The following is a 26,132-nucleotide window of genomic DNA, read 5'->3' as shown; positions in this document are numbered from 1 at the left end:
CCCAGGGGCAGAGTCCCTGCAAGGTCACCCACCCACAGAGCCCAGGGGGTAGAGACCAGTGGGAAACAGCCTCCCGGGGCAGAAGGAGCCTTAGGGAGGCCCGGAGCCCAGCTGGGGAAGAGAGAAGGCCGGAAGGTAATGTTTACTTGGCACCCACTGTGCGCCAGGTATCTCCCAGGGTTAGGGGGTGTCATTCAGTCCTCACGGGCAGCCCATGAGGAAGGCCAACAAGCCGTCTTCACCACAGCTCTGAGAGGTGGGCAGCACGACCAAGAGGGGGCCCAACACTGGAGCCACCTCTGGAACTCGGGGTCACAGCCCCGCTCCCTGCGGCCTCCGCCGCTCTCACGGCCCAGCCTGCCCCTGGCAGGCTCTTCACCCCTCACATAAAACCAGCAGCTGGAGACTCCCCCCGTAGTCTGGACCCCTGCCTTTCCAGAAGACAGCCAAGCAGAGGGCCGGCCGGGGTCCTGAGAGCCCTGAGGCCGTACTTCTGCAGGGACAGCTTGTGAACGGTGGTCAGCCACAGCTGTCGGTGCTGACAGGGTTTGACTCCTAGTGAGGACGTTCAAGTGATGGCCAAGCCACAGGCACTGCTGTGCCTCAGTGTTCTCGGCGGCGGAGGGCAGGCTGAGGGCCCATCTCACGGGCCTGGGGAGTGTCACGTAACTTAACAGACACATGCGTGGGAAAGGGCTCTATAAAATGCAGCTGGAGGAAAGAACAAATCCCTTGTTTGGGGAGAAGAAGCGACGCTGCAAATGCAGCTCAGAACCCAGACCCAGGCTGGAGACACCTGAGTAACGTGCAGGGCCATCCCAAACAGAAGTGGAGCAGCTTCCCAGACCCTGCGCCAGGAGAACAGAGGCCTCCGGCCAGCCCCAGAGCCAGCTGTGATGGAGTAAGCAGAACCCCTGGCCTGCAGCCCGGAGGCTACGATTTCAAGTTCCAGCTCCATCACTTATGAGCTGGGTGACCTCAAGCAAGTCACAGGACTCTCTGAGCTTCAACTTCTTCATCCATTAATGTACATAGTACCCTGTGTCTCCCAAAGCTGGGCATTGCCACAAAACATAGGCAAACACCCAGCACATGCCAGCAGGGCAGGGGCTTAAGTGACCCCTGAAGGAGGGGCTGCATAGGGGTCCTGAGCCTCTCCACCTGCACTGGGTTTTCCTTTTACCTCCCTGGCCACGCTTTCTCTGCTTTGGTTTTGCCTTTTAAATATCCCTTTTGTTCCACTCCACTCTTGTCTTCCTGGTCCAACCACCATCCTCCTCACCCCCGGCCCCCCATGATCTGCCAACTGGCCCCTATATCCAGGCTGTCCCCGACCCCCTATGCAATCTGTTCTTCTTTTGTAGCTAGAACAGTCTTCACAAAATGAGACTACAGCCATGTTCCCATTACTCTTAGGGCAAAGACCACAGCCTTGAAGACAGGCCCTGCATGTTCAGCTGCTGCTGACTTCTCTGGGCCTCAGCTCTGCCATGTAACCCCTGCCTCTAGGCTCCAGAACCACTGCCTTTCTCTTAGTTCTGACAAAAAGCCACACTCCCCTTCTACCTCAGGACCTTTGCACAGGCTGCTCCCTTTACCTGCGAGATAGTTCTTCTTCCCTTTCTTCACCTACTCAACTCTGACTCAAACTCTGGGTCTAAGGGAAGCCTTCCTCCACCCCAGGGTGGTCTGCTCCCACCAACGTACCTATGGCACCCTTGTCTTTTTCTTCAAGGCATTTATCATGGCTTGAACTTACACACACTCATACACACGTACATATACGTACACAGCTGCAATTATTTGATGGATGTTTTTTCTCTCCCTCTAGACCAGGAGTCAGGAAACTACAGGCTATCACTTGTTTTCATAAATAAACTTTTATTGGAACTAGCAAAGCCATTCCTTACATACTGTCTATGGCTGCTTTCCTAGAGCCCAAGAGGCCTTGTATGTATACTATCGGGCCCTTTGCAGAAAAAGTTTGCTGACTCCTGCTCTAGACTGTACGTTCACGGCGGCAGGACCCTTCCTGTTTTGCTCCTCCTCAGGCCAGCACAGAACAGACACTCGAGAGATCCACGCTTTTCTGATAAGTTATGATTTTTACCTTGTCAAAACTGTATTGACTTAAGTTATTATTAAAACTGCAGATTCCATCAGGAATAGATGTCCCTGGTAAGATTCCAAGACCATTTTCTGGCAAGTAGTTCAATACAATGGCGATATCCCGACACAGGCTGGCATGTCAAGAGTTTCACAGCAGCTCCTGGCTAATGGGACCGTCACACATCCTTCAGTAAGGACAGCATTACACACGTGCACAGACCGTAAAGGTACACGGGAAGAAGCACAAACCCGCGTTCAAGAGATCATAAATTGAGCAGAGTTAGGGAAACGCATCGCGAGATGTCCTTTAAACATGTTCATAAAGGCTGTTTCTATACACACTCCAAAGAACTGATTGACGAGTTCAGTGAAAATGGCTGTTTTATTGTTACATAGAGGAAATAACTGGTTGTTTTTTTCCCGTTTTTCAACTACTTGTTCTGGCTCAGTAAAGAATGTTAACAATACCCAGACACAGTGCTAGGGACTTTTTATGTATTTCTGGAACTTACGACGAACCCCTGCAGAGCAGGTCTCATTGTCATGCCTGCCTTCCCAAGGAGATAAACTGAGGCTCAGAGACCACACGCTCAGCAAGGGACAGGCCTAGACAGTCGCAGGTCTGTCTGGCTGAAAGCTGGCACGGCACCTGCTGCCTTAGCAAGGCTGTGAGGATGGCGGCAAATGTAAAACCCTATCTTTAATGTGCTCGAAGCCCTCACAAGAAGGGGTGCTGCCTGGCGCCTCACACGGAGTGAGGAGGCCCCCTGCCGTGACAAAGCTGCAATGGAGAATATATGCAGAGCAGGCTCTTAAGAACCCTGAATGTACTCATTCATTTTTTCGTTTTAATTTTGTGTTTGATTTTAACCAATTTTTTTAACTGGATGAATGACTACCGTAGAGTGTAAAGGTTAAAAATGCTGCCTCTGGAGTACAGGCCTGGGCTTCAATCCCAGCTCTGCCACGTTCCAGCTGTGTGACCTTGGGAAATCTCTCCAGCGTCTCTGAGCCTCAGTTTCCTCATCTGTGAAATGGGGATGATCAGCGTGCTTATGCCCAAGGGGGTCACTGTGGTGACAGGATGACACAGTCATGTCCTGCCTTTAGCACAGTGCCTGTTGCTGGGCTGTGGTGTGCCCTGCACCCGTGCGGGGCCTGAGGTGGCCCCTGGGGCAAGCACACTCCCTGGGAGAGACCCAGGGCCTCGCCCCACCTGTGGGCTCCAGAGCCTGGTGGAGCCCATTCCTAGAAGCACCAGCTGGCAGGACAGCTCTGGTTTAGGGTCTGGCTCCCCTCCACACCTCCGGATGACACCCGTGCAGTTCCCAACGACACCTACCGGCAGACTTTGGAGTGAACTTGTCTCGGTTTGCAGCACACACAGCCAGCAGTCTGTAGCCGAGGTCCAGGTCGAACCCTTGCTGGGCTGCCACCCGACTGACCACCTGCCGGCGAGAGGGGAGGAAGCGCGGGGTGAGTCACTGCCTTCACAAAGCCCAGAGTGGGTGGGTAGGCCCGTTTTGCAGGTGACGCAGGTGAGGTGGGCAGGCTAAGGCAGAGCTGGGATTGCATTGTGCCTTGTTCAGTTGCTCAGCAAACACTTTTAAACACCTCTCCTGTGCCAGGCCCTGGGACCCCTGTCTCTGTCCTCAGGGGTTTTCTAGTCTGGTGATGGGCCCAACTCCAACCCCATAGACCCTGCTGCCTTCAAGGGCTCAAATTCAGCCACATTCTAGAAGTCGGGATGCCATTCCACCATCTTTAGGGTCTCTGTTCCCCCTGTGTGGCTCTTCAATCTCCCTTCCAAGTCTGAGCCCCCAGGAATTCTCCCGCCCCGCCCTGCACCCCTCGGTGAGCTCCTGCACCCGCTGTCACTGTCGTGAGGCGCTCGCTGCCCCTTGCCACTCCCAGTGGCATCGGCATCGCATGGGGCCTGTTAGAAATGCGGACTCCTAGGCTTAGCCCCGCCCCTCCTGAGTCCGCACCCGCACGAAGCACTGATTTAGAACTCGCTGCTTCCCATGGAGCTGCCCAGTGACTGCCAAGGCTCCCTGGAGGGGGCAGACGCTCGCAGTGCGGCTCCGTGTGTGGCTCCATGCCAAGCACCCTGCGGCCCCTAAACCTCAGCCTGGAAACTGCAGGACTCCCGCGCTCAGCCTGGGGTCTGTCTCCAGCGCCACGCCCAGCTCCACACAGGGAGCTTCCCTGAGAGCAGGGGAGCATTTAGAGCCCCAAGGTCCCGCCTGTCTCCTAGTGACTCTCACAAGCAGGAGCTAAAGGGCTGAGAGACGGGGGACTGGGAGGACTGTCAGTCCCCAAGGGGGCAGTGTGGGCCCAGGGTGCTCCGGGGCCCCCAAACGGCTCTGCAGGCCCATGCCCATCTGGCTTCACTGCATCCCTGCCATTCCCAGGTGTCCAGATCTGCTCCTCCCACCCGCCTTCCTCATTAACAGCAGCAAAATGAGGTTTCCTCATTAAGAAGGAAGGACCTTGGAAAATGGAGTTTAGAAAGCAGCTGGGGCGCTGTGACTGAGCGGGAAGGAAGCTCTCCCAGATGTGGGGGGCTGGTGCTTTGAGACAGCCCTCGGGGACCACCTGCTCTAGAGGCGGAGGGGCCTCAGGCTGCCAGGCGTTCGGCCTGGCCCCTGGATCCGTCAGAACAGCTCCCCCTTACCTGCTTTGTATCTTAGGGGCTCGTTACAGGGGCGCTGAGTCTAAAAGGGTGGGAAAACCTCCTCGTTTACATACACACACTGGAGGCCCAGAGCGTGTCACATGTTGAATCAGAGAGGAGCCAACGGATTCCCTTTCCCAAGACCACCACTGACCCTTGGAATGGGGCCCTGGGCCCTCCCCGTAGCCCCCTCCTGGGAGTTCCCCGTGCAGGGCTAATGTCTGAGCCTGGCCAGGAGGAAAAAGGACATTGTCGCATTAGGATGTTTGCTCAGCTTCTGTGCTGCAAACAGAAGCCCCTGGCACAGAAATCTTCCACTCTCCCCGGGCCTCTTTCCCATGGGCTCTACTTGTCCCTCCACATGGTCCAGAGTCACTGGGCCACCCGAGGGCAGGGGCATCCCATCAGTCTCACTGTCCAAGTAGAAAAACCCAGGTCCCTAACTCTTTATGGCCTGCTGACTATTTCTCTGGAGTGAGGAGGAAGGTTCTGGGCTGGAGAGGCCACTGGCCTCAGATGTGGACTCTGGTGCCCTCCCTCTTCGGCAGGAGAGCGTGGGGTGGGTGCCAGCGGCACAGATGGCCCGTGTGGACGGTGCGGCAGGGAGGCTGCTGTCTGGGAGACGCGCTGCTCCCGGCGGTGTCCCCGGCGGGAGGGGTGTGTAAATGCTGCGGCCGCACCAAAGTGCCAGGTTCTCACCGCAGCGCGAGGTGGGTATTAGTATCATCTCTGCTTCACAGATGAGAAAGCTGAGGTTGAATAACAGCTCAAAGCTCGTCAGTGCCAGAGCCAAGATGGGATTTCAGTGTGGCTGAAAAGTCTGTGCTCCTTCCGTGACAGGGCTGCTTTTTCAGCCCACGAAGGGTTAAAGCCGTAACTTCCAACCTGCAGGGAAGACCCTCAGGCCCTGGTTCAGGGCAGGAAGGCAAAAGTCCCTGTGTCTGGCCAACAGTGGCTAGTCCTGTTGCTCTGGTTTTTGAAAAAATACTAGCTAAATTGAGCAAGAAGGGCCTGGTGCTGTGTGCAGGCTGCAGGGGCCAAGAGGGGGTGGCGGTGGTGATGGAGGAGCAGGGAGTGTCTGCTTGTCACTGAGTCCCTTGACCCTGAGATTTCACAAGGGTCACTGGCTCCAGCAGCCTACTTTCACTGATGAGGAAGCCAAGGCCCAGAGAGGGCAGGACCTTGCTCAAGGTCACACAGCACAGGTGTGGCAGAGTGAGCTAAGCTGGTTCGAACCCCCGACCCTACAGTGCCTCATGTACTGCTGCCCCATTGGCTTCCTCTGACCCAGCCTGAGGACCCCCGGGGAAGCCCTGTGAGATGGCGTTTGACTGGCAGAGGTGGAGGGAGTGGGCTCAGTTGAGCAGCTTGTTTTTCAGAGAGGCTGCTCCCACCCCAATGGGCATGGCGCTGTTCCAAAAGGTCTTGTGGGGTGCGAAGACCCCTCCCTGAGAAAGGTGAGCAGCCATGGCACTGCTGCCCTCTGCTGGCTGCCCAGGCCCTGCGGCCTGGGCTCAGACCCCAGGAGCCAGGGGGACCTCATGGGTCAGGAAGCCCAGGCCTCGTGCCGCAGAGAGGGAAACTGAAGTCCAGAGACAGGACAAGATGGGGGCCTTGCTTGAGGTATCATGTGGCAAATGACCTTTATCTGTTCCGGCAGGGGTGGGACCCGACAGGCCTTTCTGACTCTGACATCCTCTGAGGCTGGGTGACTCCTCGAAGAGACAGGGTGAGGGCTGCCGACCCCCACCGTGCACCTGCCGACCCCCACCGTGCACCGGCCCCTGGAGCACATCACAGAGCCTTCCGCCTCAGGGCAGGTAGAGCAGCAAGTCTAGGCGGCACTGTCAGGAAGCACCCGGTTCTGGAGAGGAGGTGGTGGCCCAGGGCTGCCACGGGCCTCGGGCAGGGCTGTGGGGCTCTGAAGTCCCAGGGTGTGACGGGGAGGTGGGGCAGGGCCCGCCCGGGTCCAGAGTCTGTCACTTTAATTGTGCCTGAGCTACTTAGAAGCCGGTATGGCAAAAATGTGTCCATTTGCTGCCTGAGGCTAAGTGGTTTTTAATTTATATCCTCAAAGTAAGCCGGATCCAGAGGAATTTGGAATTTGTTCCCAAAGGTCACCTAGGGGATTGCAGCAACCTGGAGCACTCAGGCTGCCACCTGGACAGGGGGTGGGGTGGGAGGGGTCCGTGTGTGTGTGTGTGTGTGTGTGTGTGTCCGTGTCCGTGTGTGTGCGCTGGGGAGGAGAGGTCAGCTGCTTGCCCAGCCAAGGTCTCTGTCCTGTCCCATCCTGTCCCTCCCCATGGGGCAGGGCTGAGGTTGAGGATGCCCTGGAAGGGGGGACTGGCAACAGGGCCCAGGGGGCTTCTGGGGCCCAGTGACAACGGCCTGAAATTGGGGTAAGCAGCTCCCCTTGGTTGCCTTGTTTATAAAATGGGATGGTGATCAGCTGGGCCAGTGGCTTATGCCTATAATCCCAGCACTTTGGGAGGCTGAGGCGGGAGGATTGCTTGAGGCCAGGAGTTCAAGACCAAACTGGGCAACATAGTGAGACCCCACCTCTACAGAAAAGTTAAAAAATTAGCCAGTTGTGGTGGCACGTGACTGTAGTCCCAGCTACTTGGGAGGCTGAGGCAGGAGGATCACTTGAGCCCAAGAGTTTGAGGTTGCTGTGAGCTATGGTGGCACCACTATACTCCAGCCTGGGTGACAGAGCGAGACCCTGCCCACTGTGAAGGGTCGTCATAAGGATCCAGGGAAACAGTGCTCAGGAAAATACTCTGGGCACTGAGGGTGTCTTCTGTGGCCACCCCTGCCAGCCCCTTCCTGCCACTGGCTCTACTGATCTGTAAGGGATAGGTGGACTCAGGTCTCTGCAGCGGCAGCTGGTGGTGAAGAATCCCTTTCTAACTAAGCAGCGGGCTAGAGAGGTAGGGGGTAACACCTGGCCATTCCACCAAGTGTGTGCCGCCCACTAGGCCCCGGAGAGCTAGCGCTGTGCCTCTGTGCACAGTTTCCCCACCTGGAGAGCCATGGCCTCCTCTCTGTCCAGTCAGATCCCAGGGGTCCTCCCTGGGCTCCCCTTCAGAGCTCTCATCCTCACACAACCAAATCCCACCACTCTCCTGCTTACGACCCTGCAGGGGCTCCCCACTGCCCTCCAAATAATGTCCAGTAATGTCCCAGTTCTGCTTGTGTGGCCTGCAGGACCTGCGTCCGCTGCTCTCTGCTTACCGTCTTCCTCACCTAGGCTGCAGCCACCCGAGCCTTCTTTCTGTTCCTTGAGCAGATAAAGCCCCAGGGCCTTTGCACTAGCAGTTCCCTGTGCCTGGAACATGCTTCTCTCTCATCCTCCCAAGGGGGTCACCCCCTTACGAGACTTTCCTGACCTGTCCCCAGCCGTCTCTCCCAGGGCCCTGCTATGTGTCCTAATTTGCTCCTTGAGAGTGACCCCTTGGTGTAGCACAGGGCCCGCCGCAGGCACCCAGTGAATGTCTGCTGAATGAATACATGGACAACAGGGCCGCGGCAGGGCCAGTTACCGGCCGGGGCCATTGTCCAATTCAGTCTCGAGTCCCATGTCTTAGGCAGGGTCAAGCTCGGGGCAGTATGCTGGGGATCGTGGCAGCCTGCCTGGCCACACAGTGTGCACGGTCTCCGCCTCCTCCTTCCCTGCAGCTGCCAGCAGCTGGGGTGAGAGTGAGGGCACCTCTGGCAACATCTGTCCCTGCCCACAGGGCTTAGCCTGGAACCAGGATCCCACAAAGAGGATTAAGGGGGCTGGAGGAGGGAGAGGGGAGCCCAGGCTGAAGGATGAGGAAGACTGGACAATGCAGGTGGCTGCCTGATTTGGCCTGGTGGCCCGGAGGGAGCCAGATGGTGTCAGCTTCTGACAAACAGAGGAGCCCTGGAAGGGTCTTTGCTGCATCCCTGCCCAGCATCCCTCATGGCCAAGGGCATCCTCTCCAGAGGCAGCCAGGCCTCGACTAGAATCCCAGGCCCACTTCGAAGGCTGTGGGACCTTGGGACGTCAGTTACAGCAAGTCTGTGTTGTCCTCCGTAGAGTGGGGAAGGTGGCAGGACCAGCCTCCTGGGGAGGTTCAGGGAGACGGCACACACCGCGAGCCGGCTCAGCGTCAGGCACAGAACAGGGGCTTTGCAGTGACGGCCGTGTTACCACCGTTTCTTCTGCTCCAGGCCGGGGCCATGCTGGGCCTTTTGTCCCCCTGCTGTCTGGAGCTTTTCAGGCAACATGGTACCCCTGGACTGTGCCCACTGTTCCTGCATGGCCAGGCGACGTTCTTGGTCCTCCTCTCCCAGCGTGGGGGCAGGCGGGCTCTCCAGCAATCTGTTTACCCACACTCCCTTCAAATATGACTCAGGGCCTCCTGAGCAGCTGCCCTCCCTGGCCACTGAAGTGCCCTCACACTTTATGGATAGAGGCCACATAGCTGGGGACATTCACAAGCTGTGAGCATGTGGCTCTGCTGGCTGGCAAGCCTGCCACAAGCTCCGGGCCTGGCCTGTGCCCAGCTTATATCCTAGACCCTCACCCAGTTCTCTGGGTTCTGCTGGACGTCTGGGCTTTTGCACGCGCTGTTCCATGTGCCTGGAACGCTCTTGCCATCCTCAGCTGCTTGGCAGATCCTGCATATGTGTAGTGGCTCCTTTTCTCAGTTTTCCGTAATACAGCCCACCTCCCAGGCAATCAAGGCTTCCTTCTCTGTGCTGCCTTCACCTTGCACGCTATTTTCTTGGTCATCGCTTACACATCTGCCTCCCCCCACTGAAGAGGAGACCGGGCTTGGTAAAGTCTCATTCATCTTTGGTGGCCCTGGACTTAGCAGAGGGGATCACGTGACGGACGCGGGATCACTCCGTGTTTATTTGGCCGGCTGGCTGGGTGCGGTGGGGGCTCCGTGGATGTGTCCGTGAGTGGATGCAGCGGGGCAGGGGGGTGGATAACTAGAAAAAGGCCTCCACAAATGTTTGCTAAATGAGTGAATGACTGCATAAAAGGATGGCTGAAACCCTTTCAGAGTCTCTCGGCTTTGCTTATGATGGAACATTGACCCCCAAAGCAAGCCCCGTGTCATTCTCATCTGGGGTCGGGAACCCACACTCCAGGGGGACTGTGTCTCCTCATCAGACCGGGGTCCCCTAGGGGCTGTGTCTGTTGGGAACACACACAGCAGAACCATCCCTCCAGCACCAATGTCTTCCGAGCTCTCACCCCTCCGAGGTCTGGCGGCCCCCCGGCACCTGGACAGGCACACTGGCCCCCAGCCGTCCTCGTGGGCGCGAGTGCAGGCGCAGGGTGCGGACTCACCGTCAGACAGCCCATCAGGCTCTGCTCGAAGGGCCGCTGGAAAGCTCTCGGGTCTCCGCACCAGTCCAGCAGCTCCGTGGCGGCATTGTGGAAGTTGGCAGGGTTCTGTAAGTGCTGTGGGAAAGGAAAGAAGGCAGGTGAGGCTCCAGGAATGAGGCTGGCACAGGCATTGTGTGGGGGCTGGGGCAGGGAAGACCCCAGCCTCGCCAGGGAGGAGAGTCCCCGGCAGGGGCCAAGTGGCAGGCCAGGATCAACGAGCTTCCTCACCCTCCCTCCCCTCCACTTGCCCTCAGCACATCCGTCCCCCAGCCCTGCAGGAGGGAGATTAGCGATTCCATTGCAAGGATGGGAAAACCAAGGTCTAGAGAAGGCCGATGACATCAGATAGTAAAGTGACTTCTGGATGCCGGTGGTGCAGGGAGGTGGACCCCTCAGGGTTCTGGAGGGTGACATCTGGCTCCCACACTTGGAGGCTGGCTCTCCCTGACTCAGGGCAGGCCGGCCATGGAGGTGCCTTCCTGATTAACCCCCACTAGCAAAGTCCAGGTCTAGATTCCCACCAGCCCTGGCTTTAGAACAAGCTCTGCGTTAGCCAAACAGGGCAGGAAGAGGGGGGAGGCCACACCCAGCTGGGAGGGGGCACTGAAGCCCACGGTGCCTGGGCAGTCACACTGGGGTCTGGTGTGTGTAGCTTAGTGTCCCCACGTCCCAAATCTGGGCCTTGTCTGGCTCAGGTGGGGGCTGCTGACATGGATGGGAAGAGTCCGGACCTGAGCGCAGCCTCCTCCCACGCAGGGTCTGAGTCAAGCGAGACTGAATCCTGGTGCCGGGGTGCCCAGGCCACAGGGCTGGTGGGGTGAGGTGGGGTGGCTCCTGTAGCCACCTTTCATTAATTGGCACTTACTCTTCAAGACTCAGCTGTCGTCCCAGGCCCTCTGAGCCTGGCACTGAGTCCAGGAGATAAAGGACTTGGTCAGAGGCATGGAGCAGGTCAGGGGCAAAGCTGGGATTCTGGGGTAGGACTTTGGCCAAATAGTGAGTGTGGCTGGCTGTGTCCTCCAGGGGGACCTTTGGAGGGTGTCCACAAGGGTTGGCATGAGAGCCAGCTGCACAGCTGCAGAGATGGTGGCACCTCCCGAGGTCCCAGCAGAACAGCCGCCGCCCAGGGTGGGTGGTCCCGCTAACCCAACCTGCAGCGCCAGCCTGCCCTGGAGCCCGGGTAGGGAGGGGCTTAGGAGCCACAGGCCCCAGAACTGGGAGGGGGGCAGAGCGCGCTGTGGGAGCCGCTGTGGGAGCCCCTGTGGGGCAGGCACCCTGGAGTCACACTCTGGCTTCACCCCTGCAAGCCACTGACCTAGCGTGGTCCCCTCACCCCTGAGTCTCAGTGGCCCATCTGTAAAGTGGTGCGGCGGTGGGAACTTCAGTTTCTTTGGCTTAGGTTTCCATGGCTGTTGCTGGTTCATGCAAGGCAAGCTTCAGAAAACGGACGGAAGAAGGTGGAATGAATTAGAACATCCTCCTTCGGTGGAAGTAAAGGGGGAGAAGAGAGGAAAGGAGGAGGAGCGCGAGCAAGGAGCAGCGAGCGGCCGACACAGGGCGCAGGGAGCTCTCAACACGATGCGGCTGCTGCGGCCCCTGGCAAAGCACCTGGCGCGTGGCTGCTCCCACATGGGGCCGCCCTCGGCTCGACTCTGTCTCCCAAAGGCTCCCCTGGAAGCACAGCTGCTCGCGGCAGCTCTCAGCCCTGGCTCTTCCTGCGAGGGCGACACTCCCTGCACGTGACTCGTGCAAGACAGGCGGAACTGCCATGTACAGAAGCGTGCCCTTGGAGGGGGCAGCAGCGGCTCTCACCTCCACCTCGCGTGCCCTCTGTCTGAGACACGCCCCTCAGGGGCCATGGCGGAGTCTGGGCTCTACACGGAAAGCCGTGCAAATCAGCTCACTCCTGCCCAGCTGCCTCCCCTGCTAACCAAGTTGTTCCATCTACTTACGTGATGTCACACCCAATTAGTGGGATCAGCAGCCTCGGTATGCTGCTCCCTGCCCGCAGTTGGCCACAGCACCCCCTCTGGGGCTCTGGGTTCGAGGGTGGCCTCTGAGTCTTGTGTGGGGGCCTGTGTGCCCAGCCTTGCAGATCTCACCACCTCTGAGATCCTCTGCCCTCGCCCAGACAGCTCCTGTGGCCTTCAGCTGTGGGTGCCTCTCGGGGGGGAAACATCCCCTTTGCTGGCCACTGTGCTGCAGCTCTGTGGCCTTGGCCAAGGCGCCTCCCCTCTCTGTGCCCCTGTGACCAGTTTCAACCATGAGGAGGCTGAAGCACACAGTGAGACGGAGGGATCTGGTGAAACATGCAGGACAGACCTGGGCCAAACCCCGTCTCAGCCACTGAGCCACGCAGCCCGGGGATGTCACTGAACTTCAGATCCTCCATCTAAGAAGTGGGGTGAAAACAGCACGCAGGGCTGCTGCAAAGTCTAGAAACAATATACGTGAGGAGCCCAGCGTGGGGGAGATGCTGGGTAGCGGCTGCTATTGCCGTTCATGCTGGGACCTCTCCACAGTCCTTGCTTCTCTTAGGAGCCTCTTGAGGGTAGAAACAGCCTTCTGTTCACTTCCGGAACCCTAAAGATGGACACAAGGCTGGAGCCCCCCAGGAAATGGTGAGCTGTCCAGAGGATGGTCCACCTGTGAGGCCAGCAACCTGGCCACTGCAAAACGGGTCCCCAGTGGCACGTGGAAGGCCAGGGGTGGGCAGGGGTGACCTTGGCCAGCCTGGGATGGTCTGGGGATGGGAGCACACCTTTGAATCACAGGCAGAGGCTTCCCTGGCTGTGGCTGTTACTAGACACTAACGTCCTGTCCCCCACCAGAAGGCCTGCCCGTCTCCACGATTCCTCAGAAGAGCTGGGGTACGTCCAATGGCCACAGAGTCTGCTGGGGCAGGAGCAGGGCATGCCAATGCCCAGACCAGGGACTGGCTCCCCACGAAGTGATGGATTCATCTTCTTATCAACCCCTCTGTCCATCAACCCACCAGTCCATCTGCGAATCAAACGATCCACCCATTCATCCATGCATCTATCTATCCATCCATCCAAAATGAATCAACTCATCCACCCATCTGTCCACTTGCCTACCTACCCATTCATCCATTCACTGCTTTATCCATCACTCACCCATCTACCTATGTATTCATTCATCTACCTACCTGCCCGTTCATCCAGAAGTTAACCTATCCAGCCACCCACCTATCCGTTCATTCATCCATTTATCCATTCATCATCTATGCAACCCCCCACTAGCCCATCTCACTATCCATCCGTATGTCCATCCATCCAACCCCCCTCCATCCGTTCCCTTATGTATCCGTCTATCTGCTCAAGGATGGGGGTGTGCCGATGCTCGGGAGGGCCCCTGGAGTTCGGGGTGGCTGCTGAGCAAGAATGAGCTGATTGGCTGGGCTGGTGGAGCCAGATGTGCCTACAACCTCTGGCAGGGCACGTCGCAGAGAGGGAGCACTGGTTTCCCCAGGACCATGAGGCTGAGAGGGGGCAAAGGCAGCTGAGCTAGGGGCCTGCGGGGAGGAGGGCAGCAGGGTGCTGGGGGCGGAGCCCAGCAATGGCTAGAGCAGGGCGGGTGGGGGAGGGAAGGCTGTGCGGCGGGGTGAGGCTGCTGATGGGAGCCTCGGCCCCTACCAGCCCAGGGTCTGCGCAGTCGACACATCTGTCATCCTCCGCGCGTGCAGACATGCTCGCCTTTCTCTTCTGATTAGGTTATGGGATGCCTGAGAATCAACAGTCCTCAGGCAGCCGTGGAGCAGATGGATGTCGGCGCTGAGCTGCCTCCCACCGGAGGTGCAGGACGAGGGGCGTGGAGGACGCAGGGAACTTCGGACAGCCCAGGGGACATCCGGACCACCCGCTCACACTCACAAACGTGCCACTGTCTGGCCCAGACGCAGAGCCCTCTGTGCACGTGTGGCACACTCGCATGCAGGGGAGGGCAGCTGGGGCTCCGGCCCTGGCTGGCTGATTGTGCATTAATCATGACGCCCATTTTACAGATGAAGCAAGATGAAGCGGCATTTTAATCAAGGTCGCATAGCCTGGAAGCGGTGGAAAGGGGACGAAGGTTCCCTGACTTGTAAATCTGAGCTGTGTGGGCCATGCCTCGGGGAGTGGGGCTACTGCCTGGGTGGGCCTCTGCCCACGCTGGACCCAGGGAGGGCCAAGGGACTCAAGTACACCCTGGCTCCTGGTGACACAGAGCTGGGTGCTGGGAGCAGGTCTCAGGAGGAGCGGCGTGCCTGGCACATGAGGGCTCAGGGACAGGGGCCATGACGGCACTGCTGGGGGCTGGGGTCAGTGCCAGCTGAGCCATGGGCAGGAGAAAGTGGGTCAGAGGCAGAGCTGGGAGAGCCCTGCAGAGCCCCAGGAGGAGGAGGAAGGCGGGGGACGAGGGAGGCGCTTGTCTGGTTTCTATTCTGCAACTGTGAGCAGAGGCGCGTAATTGGCGTTCGGGAGAGCGGTTCGGGCTGGGTTCAATCTGTAACAAGTCTTCTTCAATTTCCTCTCCTCAGACCCCGCGCCGGCTTCCAGACTGCTCTGTTTGATGCTAATGAGAGGACACACATCCCTCCTTCATTCCCGGGAATAGCCACAGCTCCACTGGGTGGGCACCTCGGCCAGGCTCCGTGGGGTCCTGGCCCCCAGGAATGGGAGGCTGGCTTGCGGTAGGAGGCGAGAGCTCTGCCCGGCCGGGGTCCTGGGGCTGCGGCCCACGCTGGTCGCTGGAGCTTTCTGCTAAGCCTGCCTGAGCCAGGGGCCCCCGCCCAGCACTCCCCTCCCCCTCGCCGAGATACAGAGGACAACAGCCACCACCACCTTCAGCTGATCACCCACCACGTGCCAGGGCTGGGCTACGGGGGACATAGCAGCCTATGAGGGAGGCCCCACCTGACAGAGGAGGAGACTGAGGCTCAGAGAAATGAAGGACCAGCCTGAGATCCCACAGTGGGGACAGAGAGGAATGAGGACTCGGGTCTGGGTCTGTCTGGGCCAAAGCCCACACCCCTCCTGCTACCCCTGCTGCCTCCTGCAGCGCGGTAACACCTTTCGATCTGCAAAGCAAGCAGCCTCGCTGGGCTGCGGGAGGCGGAGCCCAGGGGTGGGTACTCCCGGGTGAACTGCCCCTTGGGCTTGGCACGAGCATCGGCGGGGGGGACTCGACACCCTCTGGGATGAGGCCCTCCCAGCACCAGCAGGGCCAGGTTCTGGGCTTCGTGACTTCGGGCTACTCCGTTCCTCTTTCTATGGCTCAGCTGCCTTTCCTGTAAAACGATCTAATTTCTCAGCCAGGCATGGCGGCACACCTGTAGTCCCAGCTACTCGGGAGGCTGAGGCAGGAGGATCACTTGAGCCCAGGAGTTTGAGGCTGCAGTGAGCTACGTTACGATTGTGCCACTGCACTCCAGCTTGGGTGACAGAGCAAGACCCTGTCTCTAAAAACATAAAATAAAATGATCTAATTAACCAGAAGCTTTTCTTCTGTTGTGGCTTTTTTTTAGAGAACAGCTGAACAGAGGGGCAGAAAGCACAGGTCTGGGAAGGATGTGGAGGCAGATCGCAGTGTTGGGCACCTACGGCGTCCTCAGAACAGCCCAGAGCACACCAACGAGCACTGTGACCAAGGTCGCACAGCTGGGAAGGGAGAGGAGGAAGGGACAGGGCAGCGCTGGCGTTGAAACTCAGGTGTGTGACTCCAGCGTCAGGCTGGTTGGTGCATCGTGCCAACGATGGTCTCCCCAGGCGGGTGGTCAGGGAGCCCCGGGCGCTGGCCCATGCCCACCATCCCCCCAGCGCCCGCCGGAGGCCTGCAGCCCCACACACCCACCTGCTTGATGCACTGCAGGCGGTCATTGGTCTGCTGGATGTGCCTGTCCATAGAATTCATTCTGGCCGTTTCGCTGGGTTCTACCCGAGAGCCATGAACGTTGTCCAGCCTGTGAAGAGAGAGGGCACAGGGTGTCACCGAGACCGTGCCAGGCCTGTCAACCTCACACGGGGCCCCCAGCCACCCTCCGCTCTCAACACCAGCAGGTTCCAGGGCTCTTTGCTGGGCCCTGCAGGGCCACAGGGGTCACAGCGGGAGGTCACCCCACTGGGCTGAGGGCAGGAGGCGCTCCTCGGTGTGAGCACTGGGCGGGCACGCCCACCAGGAGACGAGGAACTACACACGTGGGTGCACGCATTTCCGTATGTGCACATGTGTGTTGGGTGGGCAGGGGTCGGGGGACGGTGTCCCCATGCCTGGATTCCTGGTTCGGGGCTTGGCCCCCTCCGTGAGGCTGCGTGTGTGCATGTGAGGACCTTCCTGCGTGACGACCTGCACTGCAGGTGTGGTCTGAGCACAGATCTGTCACGGGTGCCACATCCCTCATGCTTTAGAGTTCTTCACCCGTTACAAACCATTCACAGCTGCATTTTTCCACTTTGTCACCGGCCCCCCACACCCCTGCCTCCCGGAAAAGGACAGTGGGAGGCACCGCACCCATTTTCCAGAAACTTGAAGCTCAGGGAGAGGAGGGAAGTCACCTGACACAGTGAGCCAGCATCAGAGGCCGCAGCAGGACCCGGGCTCCTGACTGCCGGCCCACTGACGGCCGCTTCTGCTGCACAGGCCGAGCAGTCGGGGGCCTGGAGTCCTGGGCACGAGGCTCACCCTTCCTGAACTGGGGTGCAGTGGGGGGCTCGGGAACATTAATATGAGGGGGGCTTCCCTCCAGATGGCAGAGCTAAGTGAAGGAGGCTCCTTCGGCTCCAGAAAGCCCTGAAAGCCCCCAGGCCCCTCCAGTGATGGCAGAGACAGAGATAGAGAGACAGAGAGGGGACAGACTGCACAGCTCTAGTCCACCCCCCGCTCGGGCATCCATGTCCTTGGGCCAAAGCAGGAGTCTGCCCACTGCCAGCTCGGTTTGCCCTCCCACACCCAGGGGCCAGTTCAGGCTGCCCACACAGTTCAGACCCAGGGTGCTGGACAGGCGGCCCATGGCCCTGGCCTTCTCTGCTATCCTGCCATGCTGTCCCCCAAAGACCCCTCATCCCCGGTCACGTCAAGAAAGGTCCCCTTGCCCAGGACTTTTCATGTGCTGAGCACCTGCATTCTCTCCTTTCCTTTCGCGCCCACTGTCAGGCTAGGAGCACCTCCACTTTACAGAGGAGGAAACTGAGGTCCCCAGATCTGCTGAGCCCCCTCGGCTAATAGAATTTTGGGCCGTGCCTGTCTGCTTTCTCCGTCCTGACTCTCGGCCTGCAGCACGAGCACCCTCACTGGGGGAAGCAACGCCACTGCCTGGCTCCAGCCTCCTCCTCCTCCTCCTCCTCCAAGGAGCTCTTACTACGCATCCTTTAAAGCAATTCTTATCGTGCCGTGAGTGTTGAAAGGGTAATTCATTTGCATAGTTCGAAGATCAGAAAGTCCACCAGGGTAGCCAGTGCTGAGTCCCGGCCCTGTCCCCACACCCCAGGTGCCCTTCCTAGGAGAACCAGTGACGTCACTTCCCCGTCCAGACAGCCTCATATTCTAGAAGCAAACATCTACGTGTACCATCGCCTGCTACTTTTTCTTTTTTAAAAAACATAAAATGATGGCATTCTACACACATTATCTGGACCTTGCTTTTTTGCCCCTCTTAATAGTATATCTCAAAGTTTATTCCACATCGAGACATATAGAGCCTTTTTCATTTTGTAACGGCTGCACAGTATTCCAGGGTATGGATGAAGCATTTATCCAACTAACATCTGACTATTTACCCGCCGCCAGGGGCTGTTCTGAGGCCTGAGGCCCCAGACAGGGCCCCTCCACTCAGGGATTCACACTCCAGCCTGAAATGATGGAGCCTGAAGCTGTTACCAAATTTTTACCATTGCAAACAGTGTTGCAGGAATAACCTTTTATATTGGCACATCACACATGTGTGAATTATTCCAGAGAGCACACTCTCAGAGCGGAGCTGCTGGGTCATTTGGGCATTTGTACTCGTGATAAGTGCTTTCTGAAGCTCTCCAGCAAGAAGGTAAGAGAGAGGCTGTGCCCACACTCATTGCTTCCACCCCCACCCTGCCAGCCATCACGCACCCTGACGTCCAGCTTCCCACCCATCGTGGATCCATCTCAATGCCTGCCTGTCCATCTGTCCACCCCTCCATTCAGACAACTCTAGTCTCCACTTGCTCATCCACGAATGCTTCCACTCACCCAGAAAATGCTTTTTAATAACTATGCTGTGCTGGGTCCCAAGCTAGATTGATGGGGCGTGCGGAGGTTAGAATGGGGTAATTTTCCTGTGTTCAGGGAACTCTCCGCCCAAGCCTGTATTGACTCCAGGTCACTTATAGGTGATTATCTGTTGCGCTCCTCTTATAAGTCATTGCTGGTCCAGGCACAGCACAGAGAGAAAATGCTAATATATACCCACTTTATAGATGAGGAAACTGAGGCTTGGAGGCTGAAGTTGGCTGGGTAGGAGCCAGCTGCAGAATGCTGGCTTTCTGATCATGCCCCCCACTCTTGAACAGGTGCCGGGGAGGAGCTAGGGGTGCAGGTGTGTATCTGTGTGTGCGTGTGTGAGTGTGTTTTGGGGGGAGGAAGTGGTGAGGATGTAACTCCCTTTCCTACCCCTGTACGTCCCCCAGGCAGGGGCTACATCTCTCCTCTCGAGTTTATCTGCACAGAGCTGAAGCCAGCACTCATATGACACAGGCTCCTGGGGCCAGGGACAAATGTGGGGGGTGAGGGGTTGGGTAGCAGGGACACAGGGGGGCCCAGAGCAGGAGCAAGCCAGTGCCACCTTCGGTGAGAACACCTCAGTTCCCGGTGCCTGGCCCCATCTGAGCTGAAGGACCCTGTTGGTCTCCCAGGCAACACATATGCCAGGGGGCTGCCAAGGCTTGGGTCCCGAACACTGGCTGCCAGGGTTCCAGTACAGAGTGCAGTGTCCACAGCCAGCCCGAGGGACCCATCGCACAAAGGCTGGGGTGGGTCAGCTCCCGTCTGGAGGAGACTGAAGGGAAGTACAAAGAAACTCCAGGCCCACCAGCCTCCACCCACTGTCCACAGGCTGCAGCAGACCAGGACAAAGGGCCTGTGGTGGCCCGTGCAGCCAGCAGGGGGCGCTCTTGACAAGCCTAAGTGCTGCGAGGGCCCGTGGAGGTTCCTGGGCACTGTGGAGGTTCAGGGTGTTCTCCGGGCCCTCCCTCCTCTTCCTCACTCCAGGAGGGGCTTTGAGCAGGCTTCTCGGGTTTCTTGGCCTTGGTTTCCTCACTTGTAGAACGGAATAGTGAAGAGCGGGGATTAGGTGGTCTCATAAGGCTCTGCCTCTTAGGAGGAACTTTCCCCGGCATGGGCACGGCGCTGTGCCCAGGGTCAGAGACCCAGTGGGCCTTGGAGGACCGACAGAGTCTCTGGATCCCACCCAGGGCGGTCCCGGGCGGGCACCAGGAGCCCAGATCCACCCAGCCAGCGACCTGGGCTTTTCTCCCCGGCCATGGCTCCACCGTACAGGAACCAAGGAGTGCCAGGCTGGGCTTGGGACAGGTCCCAGGGTGGGTGGGCGGCTGGCAGGAGAGATACCACAGATCACAGGGACAGCTGTGTGTCCCGTGTTTCTTAATCTATAAAAGAACAAACGGCTGGCTGACAAGGAGGCACCTATAGGTGAGGTGATGTTTTTAAACTTCTGAGATAAGTGGTAGGAAGTTGGGGTTATTAACACCAGGAATGGAAGGGATGGGAGGCTCCAGTCTCCACCGTAAAAGATTCAAAGGCCTTGAAGGTTAAGGGTCCCAGGCATGAAGAGAGGAGGGGCTCAGGGAGGCACGAGAGAGGTAGCTTGTGGAGGGGGCAGGCTGGGATCTTTCATTTGTTTTGTACCTGCTAGTTTGGGTGTCACACCAGGACCTTTGCAGTGCTAATTTTCTTAATCCTTAAAAGGCTCAGAGAGGTGAAGCAACTTGCCCAAGGTCACACAGCCAGAAAGCTGCCGGACTGAGATTCAAATCCTCTGCCTTTCTAACTGCTAATGTGTTGTCCTTTCCACTCCTCTGGACTGGTAGGCAGAGTCTCCTGGCATTCCCCACCTCGTGCAGTGCCTGGGCCCAAAGAGCTGTCTTCCTCGTTCATCCAACCTGCCCAAACCCACTCAGGAGCTTCCAAGGCCATCCCAGCAGCTCTGGCTCCCTGCATGCTGGCCGGGCTGGGAAGTGGAGGGCATCTAGTGGCCGGCAGAGGTCGCCCTTTGCCATGGGAGCGCTGCCTGGGCTCGGTCGCTGCCTCCGCCTCCGGGCACCTGGACTCCTTTAAGCCTTTACAAGTCGCTACAAATCCTCCGTGGCTGCAGCCCCAGCGGCCAGTGAGGCCGAGGCTCTCTCCCAACAGATCACTGGCGGCCTGGCCCTGGGTGCACCCATGGCCTCAGCCCTCCCGGCTGCCTGTCTGCCTCTGATGGGGGGTGGGCTCAAGCAGGGGACCCCCACCCCGGTTCAGGACCCCACCATCTCTCCTGGTCTGAGCAGCCGCAAGCCTGCCGGTGATGCAAAGCTAGTCAGCGTTGGGGGGACTGATGGGTGCCCCCACCCTACCGCCCTATAGCTGTGCAAGCAGGACAAAAAGCTGGGCCTCAGTTTCCCTACCTGTGAAACGAAGGATTGGGCCAGCCAGCCTTTGGTGGCCCATCAAACTCACACATCTTAGAATTTCCCTGTGAGGAGCTCTGGCTCTTTGGAAAAGTCCATCTCCACAAGAGTAGAACACTTGCCTTTGAAACTGCAGAGCCTGTCTCAGGGCAGGCCTGCGGGGAGGCTGCGGGCTCCGGGAGCCATTCTTCCCGGCAGCCCAAGGCCGTGACGCTGCCCCTTCCACAGCCCTGCACTTGCCTTGCTCCTTCTGCTTGGCTGGGCTTAGCCGTGCAAATGGCAGTTTTTGGATGGTGACAATGGGTCGCCCGGTCTTCCCAACTCCTAGGAGAGGTCTTGCAGGGCCAAGCTTCCATTTACACTTCTCGGCACCTGGCAAGGCGGGGCCGAGTCTACCCTGGGTGGTGCCTAGCACAGCTGGCGTGCAAGCAAAGTTAGCTGCTGTTATGCACGGAGGGCTGCTCAGGGACTACGATGTGGACAGTGAAGGGGCCTGGGGACCACCTGTCCCATGCCATTGTATGGCAGGGTGGGAGGCAAAGGTGGAGAGAGGGAGAGAACACAGACGGCGCCAGGGGCTGAGCTGGCCCCGAATCCCTCTGGCAGCTCTAAGTAGGGCCTCTGGATTGTCCTCGGGCAGCGTCTCTCCTGGTCTGAAAGGTCGGAAGAGGCATACGGCCCTCAGCAGGCTCCTCCCTGGATGCAGGATGGGGTGCTCTTGGCTGACCCACGGGAACGTGGTGCTCTGCAGGCAGGTCCCCAGGGCGGCAGGCCAACCTACCAGTCCGTTGTACGAACACAAGGGTTTTATTTCTCACCTTTGAGGCTTCACTAGTTAATTGGTACACTTCACACACACGCACCCAGGGAGAGAGGCATTGGCACCGCACACATGTGCGCACAGACACATACACACGTGCTCCTTTGCGCACTTACAGCAGGGACGTGCACTCACTGAATGCCGACACAGATGCACTTGAGCACACACATCTCATGACAGCTTGCACAGGCAAGTGGCGGGTCCCCGGGGAGCTATGTGAGCAGCGGTGTGCAGAAATGATTCAATCACCATGCACATCTGCAGCTCAGGTCCCCTGGGGCAAGCGGAGCTGGCAGCAGGGGTGGGAGGGCGAGGGCTCTACCTACAGCCCGAGAGCAGAAGCTGCACTCCAGAACATTGCCAGGGCCAGCGAGCTGCGTGGGGACACGCCTGCTGCTCGGCCTGGCGGGAGAGCCCAAGGGTCCAGGGGACCCACCCAGCCCTTCACCAGCCTCAGACTCTGCGAAGGACAGACGTCATGAGCCCTGGGCTCAGCAGCAACCTGCCAACCTGCATGCGCCAGCGCCGGTCAGGGTCCTCCTCAGCCTGGCCCCCACCTCCCCTCACTCCCAGTGCTCCCTGCGTCCCCCGCATGGGGCTGCTCCCTGCCGCCTGGAGTGTGCTCTCAAGGCCACACCTCCACGTCTTCGTCAGGGACTGGCCATCAGCCCAGACTGCCTGGCCCTCTCCCATCCATCACGGCCTGGCCCAACTGTCACCCCCTTTCTTGGTTTCCCCCAGCAGAGCCGCTCACTCCCACTCCTATCCCCTCAGCGTCCCCGTCACGCACCCCCATCTCAGCGGCACTAGATCAGTGACGTGTCTTTGCATCCGTCTCCCCTGTCAGCTGGGATGTCTTCCAGTGACGGATCCCAGAGCCTCGCCCAGGGCCCGGCACCCAGCAGGTGCTCATTAGATGGATGAACAGATGGCGGGATGCACCACCACTGTGGGTGTACACGTGACCCAGGGTGGTGAGAGCTGAAACCCAGTGACCTGGTCCTAATCAGAGCATCTTGGGACTCAGACGCTGGTCACCACGTCCAGGGCTCCCAAAGGGTGACACATGTGCCACCAGTGGAACAAGGATGACAAGGTGGTCCACAGGCAAACCTTTTATGTTTTCATAATGAAGTTTTTGGACAAGGACAATAATCCCTGGTGAGTTCATAAATATTATTTAGGATGCAGTTAAGTTAGGTAGAACGGCAGACCTATGTGGATTAAAGAAACTGGATTTTGTTGGGGTTTTTTTTTTTTTGAGACAGGGTCTCACTCTATCGCCCTGGGTACAGTGCAGTGGCGTCATCATAGCTCACTGCAGCCTCAAACTCCTGGGCTCAAGTGATCCTCCTCCCTCAGCCTCCTGAGTAGCTGGGACTACAGGTGTGCACCCCCACACCTAGCTAATTTTTTCTATTTTTGGTAGAGACGGGGTCTCGCTCTTGCTCAGGCTGATGTCGAACTCTTGACCTCAAGCAATCCTCCTGCCTCGGCCTCCCAGAGTGTTAGCATTACAGGTGTGAGCCACTGCGCTGGGCCCAAAGAAACATTTTACACCTAGTACGGATGGGATGAAAGTGACCGAGGCTAGGAAAGTGCTGATGTGGACTGATGCCCTCCTCGTCTTAAAGGGAAGGAGCGGAAGCTCAGAGGGGCGCAGAAACTGCCGGTGGCCAGCAGGGGGGTCTTCCACTCCCAATCCTCGTGACTCCCCACCAGACGCGCAGCCTGGAAGCACAGGAGAGGTGGTGAAGCAGGGACAGTAGCAGAGTGGCTTTGTGCTCTACCCCAGGGAAGTCAGGAAGAATGGCGAGGGGCAGGAGACGAAGAGGGGAGAGGGACAGAAGAGGCAGCACTGGGAAGCTGGCCCTGTGCAGCTGCTTCTAACTCTTAGCAGGGCAGCCGGGGCAGGTCCTCGGGCCAGCTCGAGTCCTCACACAGGGTGGGGCCTCTGGGAGAGCAGTGGTCCTGGGAGCAGACCCTCCTGCACCTGTGCCCTCGCCTGTCACAGAGGAAGGCGCATCTCCTAGGGAGATGAGCACATGGAGTCACTAAGAGGACAGTGTTCTAGAAACTTAAATTGTGAATTCAGACTACAGCTCTTTAGAATTCAGTCCCTCCTTCCTCAACCCGGGCAGAGCTCCTGTGCCAAGGCTTGGCAAGGCTCCACACTGCCTGGCCACAGAGTTCAGATGCTCTGGCTTGGCACTCAAGGCTTCTGGTAGGGTGGACCCACTTCTCTCCATGACCCAATCTCCCAACACCCACCTACTCCACAGGCCACCCACCGTCAACGCTGGCGAAGGGGACAATATAATGCAGCCTTGGCACTTCAGAGTGGGGGCTTTGTGAGGGCCAGCCTCACACAGCTATGCCCGACAACCTGTCCTGGGGCACAAAAGTTAATTGAGAAGGAGTGACGGATTACTGGGGAAAACACTCATGGATGTGGCCTGACAAAGGTGCCAGCCCACTGTCCCAACCCACACTGGCTGGGATGCCAGCTGCATTTGGGTGTACCTTGTCCCTCGGGGCCCATGATGCCATGAAGCTTAGGCCATGTTCTTGAGGCCGAACCCTCCTGCCATTTTCTGGCCACACTCCAAACCCCTGACCTCACAGTGAACTTCCTCTGACAGCTTCTCTCCCCAAAAGGCAAAGGAGGGCTGGATTCGGCCCTGGCGAGGCCCCTTGGGCTTCTTCTCATTCCCAAGGCAGGCCATGCCCCTACGTTTTGTTTCTGCAGAGTGGAAAGAGAAACTAAACAACTACTGAACATATGTGTGTCAAACACTAGGTTCTCTAAGTCTGCGGTCCCCAACCCTGTGACCTATTAGGGATGCCCCCCAACCCTGCCTATGGAAAAACTGTCTTCTATGGAACTTTGGGGGGGTGTGCTGCACGGCAGGAGGTGAGCGGCGGGCAGCGAGTGAACTTCGTCTGTATTTACAGCTGCTCCCCATCGCTCGCATCACTGCCTGAGCTCTGCTGCACCCCCCGGTCTGTGGAAAATTTGTCTTCCATGAAGACGGTCCCTGGTGCCAGAAAGCTTGGGAACAGCTGCTCTAAGTCACCTTGAATAAGCCTTGGAACCCGAGTTCCAAGTTATTACCAGTTATTACTACTGCACTACAGATGAAGAAACTGGGGCTCCGGGAGGTCCAATGACTTGCTCAGGGTCACACTACTGAGAAGTGGCAGTGCCAGGATTTGAGCCCAGGTGTGATCACCACGCCCGTGTCTTTCCGCCTCGTGTTCTCCACAGGAATGTGGCAGGCCTTTCTCTATGAGACCCTGCCTTCCCCGGCCCTCACTGCCCTGAGCGTGAGGGGGGCGACTCGCACGGCTGTGGAGTGCTGAGGACGGTCCAGAGAGGAGGCGTCACAAGCCTGTCCAGCGCCGGGCCCAGGCCCTGAGCCTGTCCCCGGAGGGCAGTGCCCACACAGCGGCCAGGACCCGGCTTTGTCTCAAGGCTGCTGCCTGTGATCGCCACGAAGTGGGGAAGAGCGGGGTGGGGACAGTTACCCAATAGCCCTTAGGAGATGTGGGGAGGGATGTGACTGGAGATGGAAACAGGACCCCTAATCACCAGCTGGTGTCCTCCAGAAGGCTGTAAATACCCTGCAGCCCTGGCTCCAGGGTCAAGGAGTTGTTCTCCACTGTCCCCTCACTAACTCCAGGTCCTCAAGACAGGGAACGCCAGGCAGGGGCAGGGGCAGGGGCAATGGCATCCCCCAGGAAGAGCCAGGCAGAACTGGATGAGCCCTTAAAGACCACCTGGCATGGGGATGGCAGGGCTGTGGTGTGTCTGTGGTATGGACACCACCCCCACCTCCTGCACCCACGGCAGGCATGGCTAATCAATCCCTGCACTCTTCCCACTGAGTCCAGGCATGCCCAGCCAACTCCACACACCTTCTGCCCAGCCATTCTTAACCACCTGGTACCAACACATGAGACAAAGTCTTCCAGGTGGCCCATCTTTGAAAGGAGAGTGAACAGAGGCCTGGAGAGGGGAGGGCCTTAGCTGGCAGATCCGCACACAGACTTCCCGATTTCTGACCTTGTGCTCTTTCCCCTAAATCAAGTGTCACAGCCAAACTCTTCTCAAACAAAGAGCCTCATGGATGGGTGAGCCAGCTTCAAGCAACCTTATATCACAGTCTCGCAGAAGCCTGCAAACAAGTGTTATTCCATCTTGCAGATCAGCAAGTTGAGGTTCAACGAGGGTAGGTGATTTCCACCTGGTGGCACAGGGAGGTGTGGCTGGCAGGCGCAGTAGCTCTCCTCCTGAGCCTGTGCTCTGGTTTTTACTAACTGCGTATGCCTACTCCTTTAGTTAGTTGCTACTAACTGTCAGTAGGATTTTTAAAAATGTCTCAAAAAATAAAAAAAATTGGGGAAAGAGGAACCAGAAGGCAGAAAGTGAGCTGAAAAGGGGGTAGACGTAAGAAAAACAACAGACTGTCTTCATGGCTTCGATCTGGAAGTGATCTTGGG

The 26,132-nt window shown here is 58.2% G+C and overlaps 1 protein-coding gene across 1 annotated transcript in view; it reads right to left on the bottom strand.

Moving 5' to 3' along the window:
* The window catches only part of ZMIZ1 (zinc finger MIZ-type containing 1), a 224,983-nt gene that overhangs the window by 88,188 nt on the left and 110,663 nt on the right, over nucleotides 1–26,132 (bottom strand). The window contains exons 5-7 of the mRNA XM_069461150.1: nucleotides 16,008–16,116; nucleotides 10,116–10,229; nucleotides 3,452–3,557 (exon numbers count right to left, since the gene is read on the bottom strand). Of these exons, the coding sequence (XP_069317251.1) occupies nucleotides 3,452–3,557; nucleotides 10,116–10,229; nucleotides 16,008–16,067 (280 nt within the window). The 5' untranslated portion in view covers nucleotides 16,068–16,116. The remainder of the gene's footprint in view (nucleotides 1–3,451; nucleotides 3,558–10,115; nucleotides 10,230–16,007; nucleotides 16,117–26,132) is intronic.

This window comes from Eulemur rufifrons, chromosome 28, assembly GCF_041146395.1.
Source record: "Eulemur rufifrons isolate Redbay chromosome 28, OSU_ERuf_1, whole genome shotgun sequence".
NCBI lineage: Eukaryota > Metazoa > Chordata > Mammalia > Primates > Lemuridae > Eulemur > Eulemur rufifrons.
The sequence above is the reverse complement of the archived record's forward strand: the minus strand, read 5'-3'. Positions and strand labels throughout refer to the sequence as shown.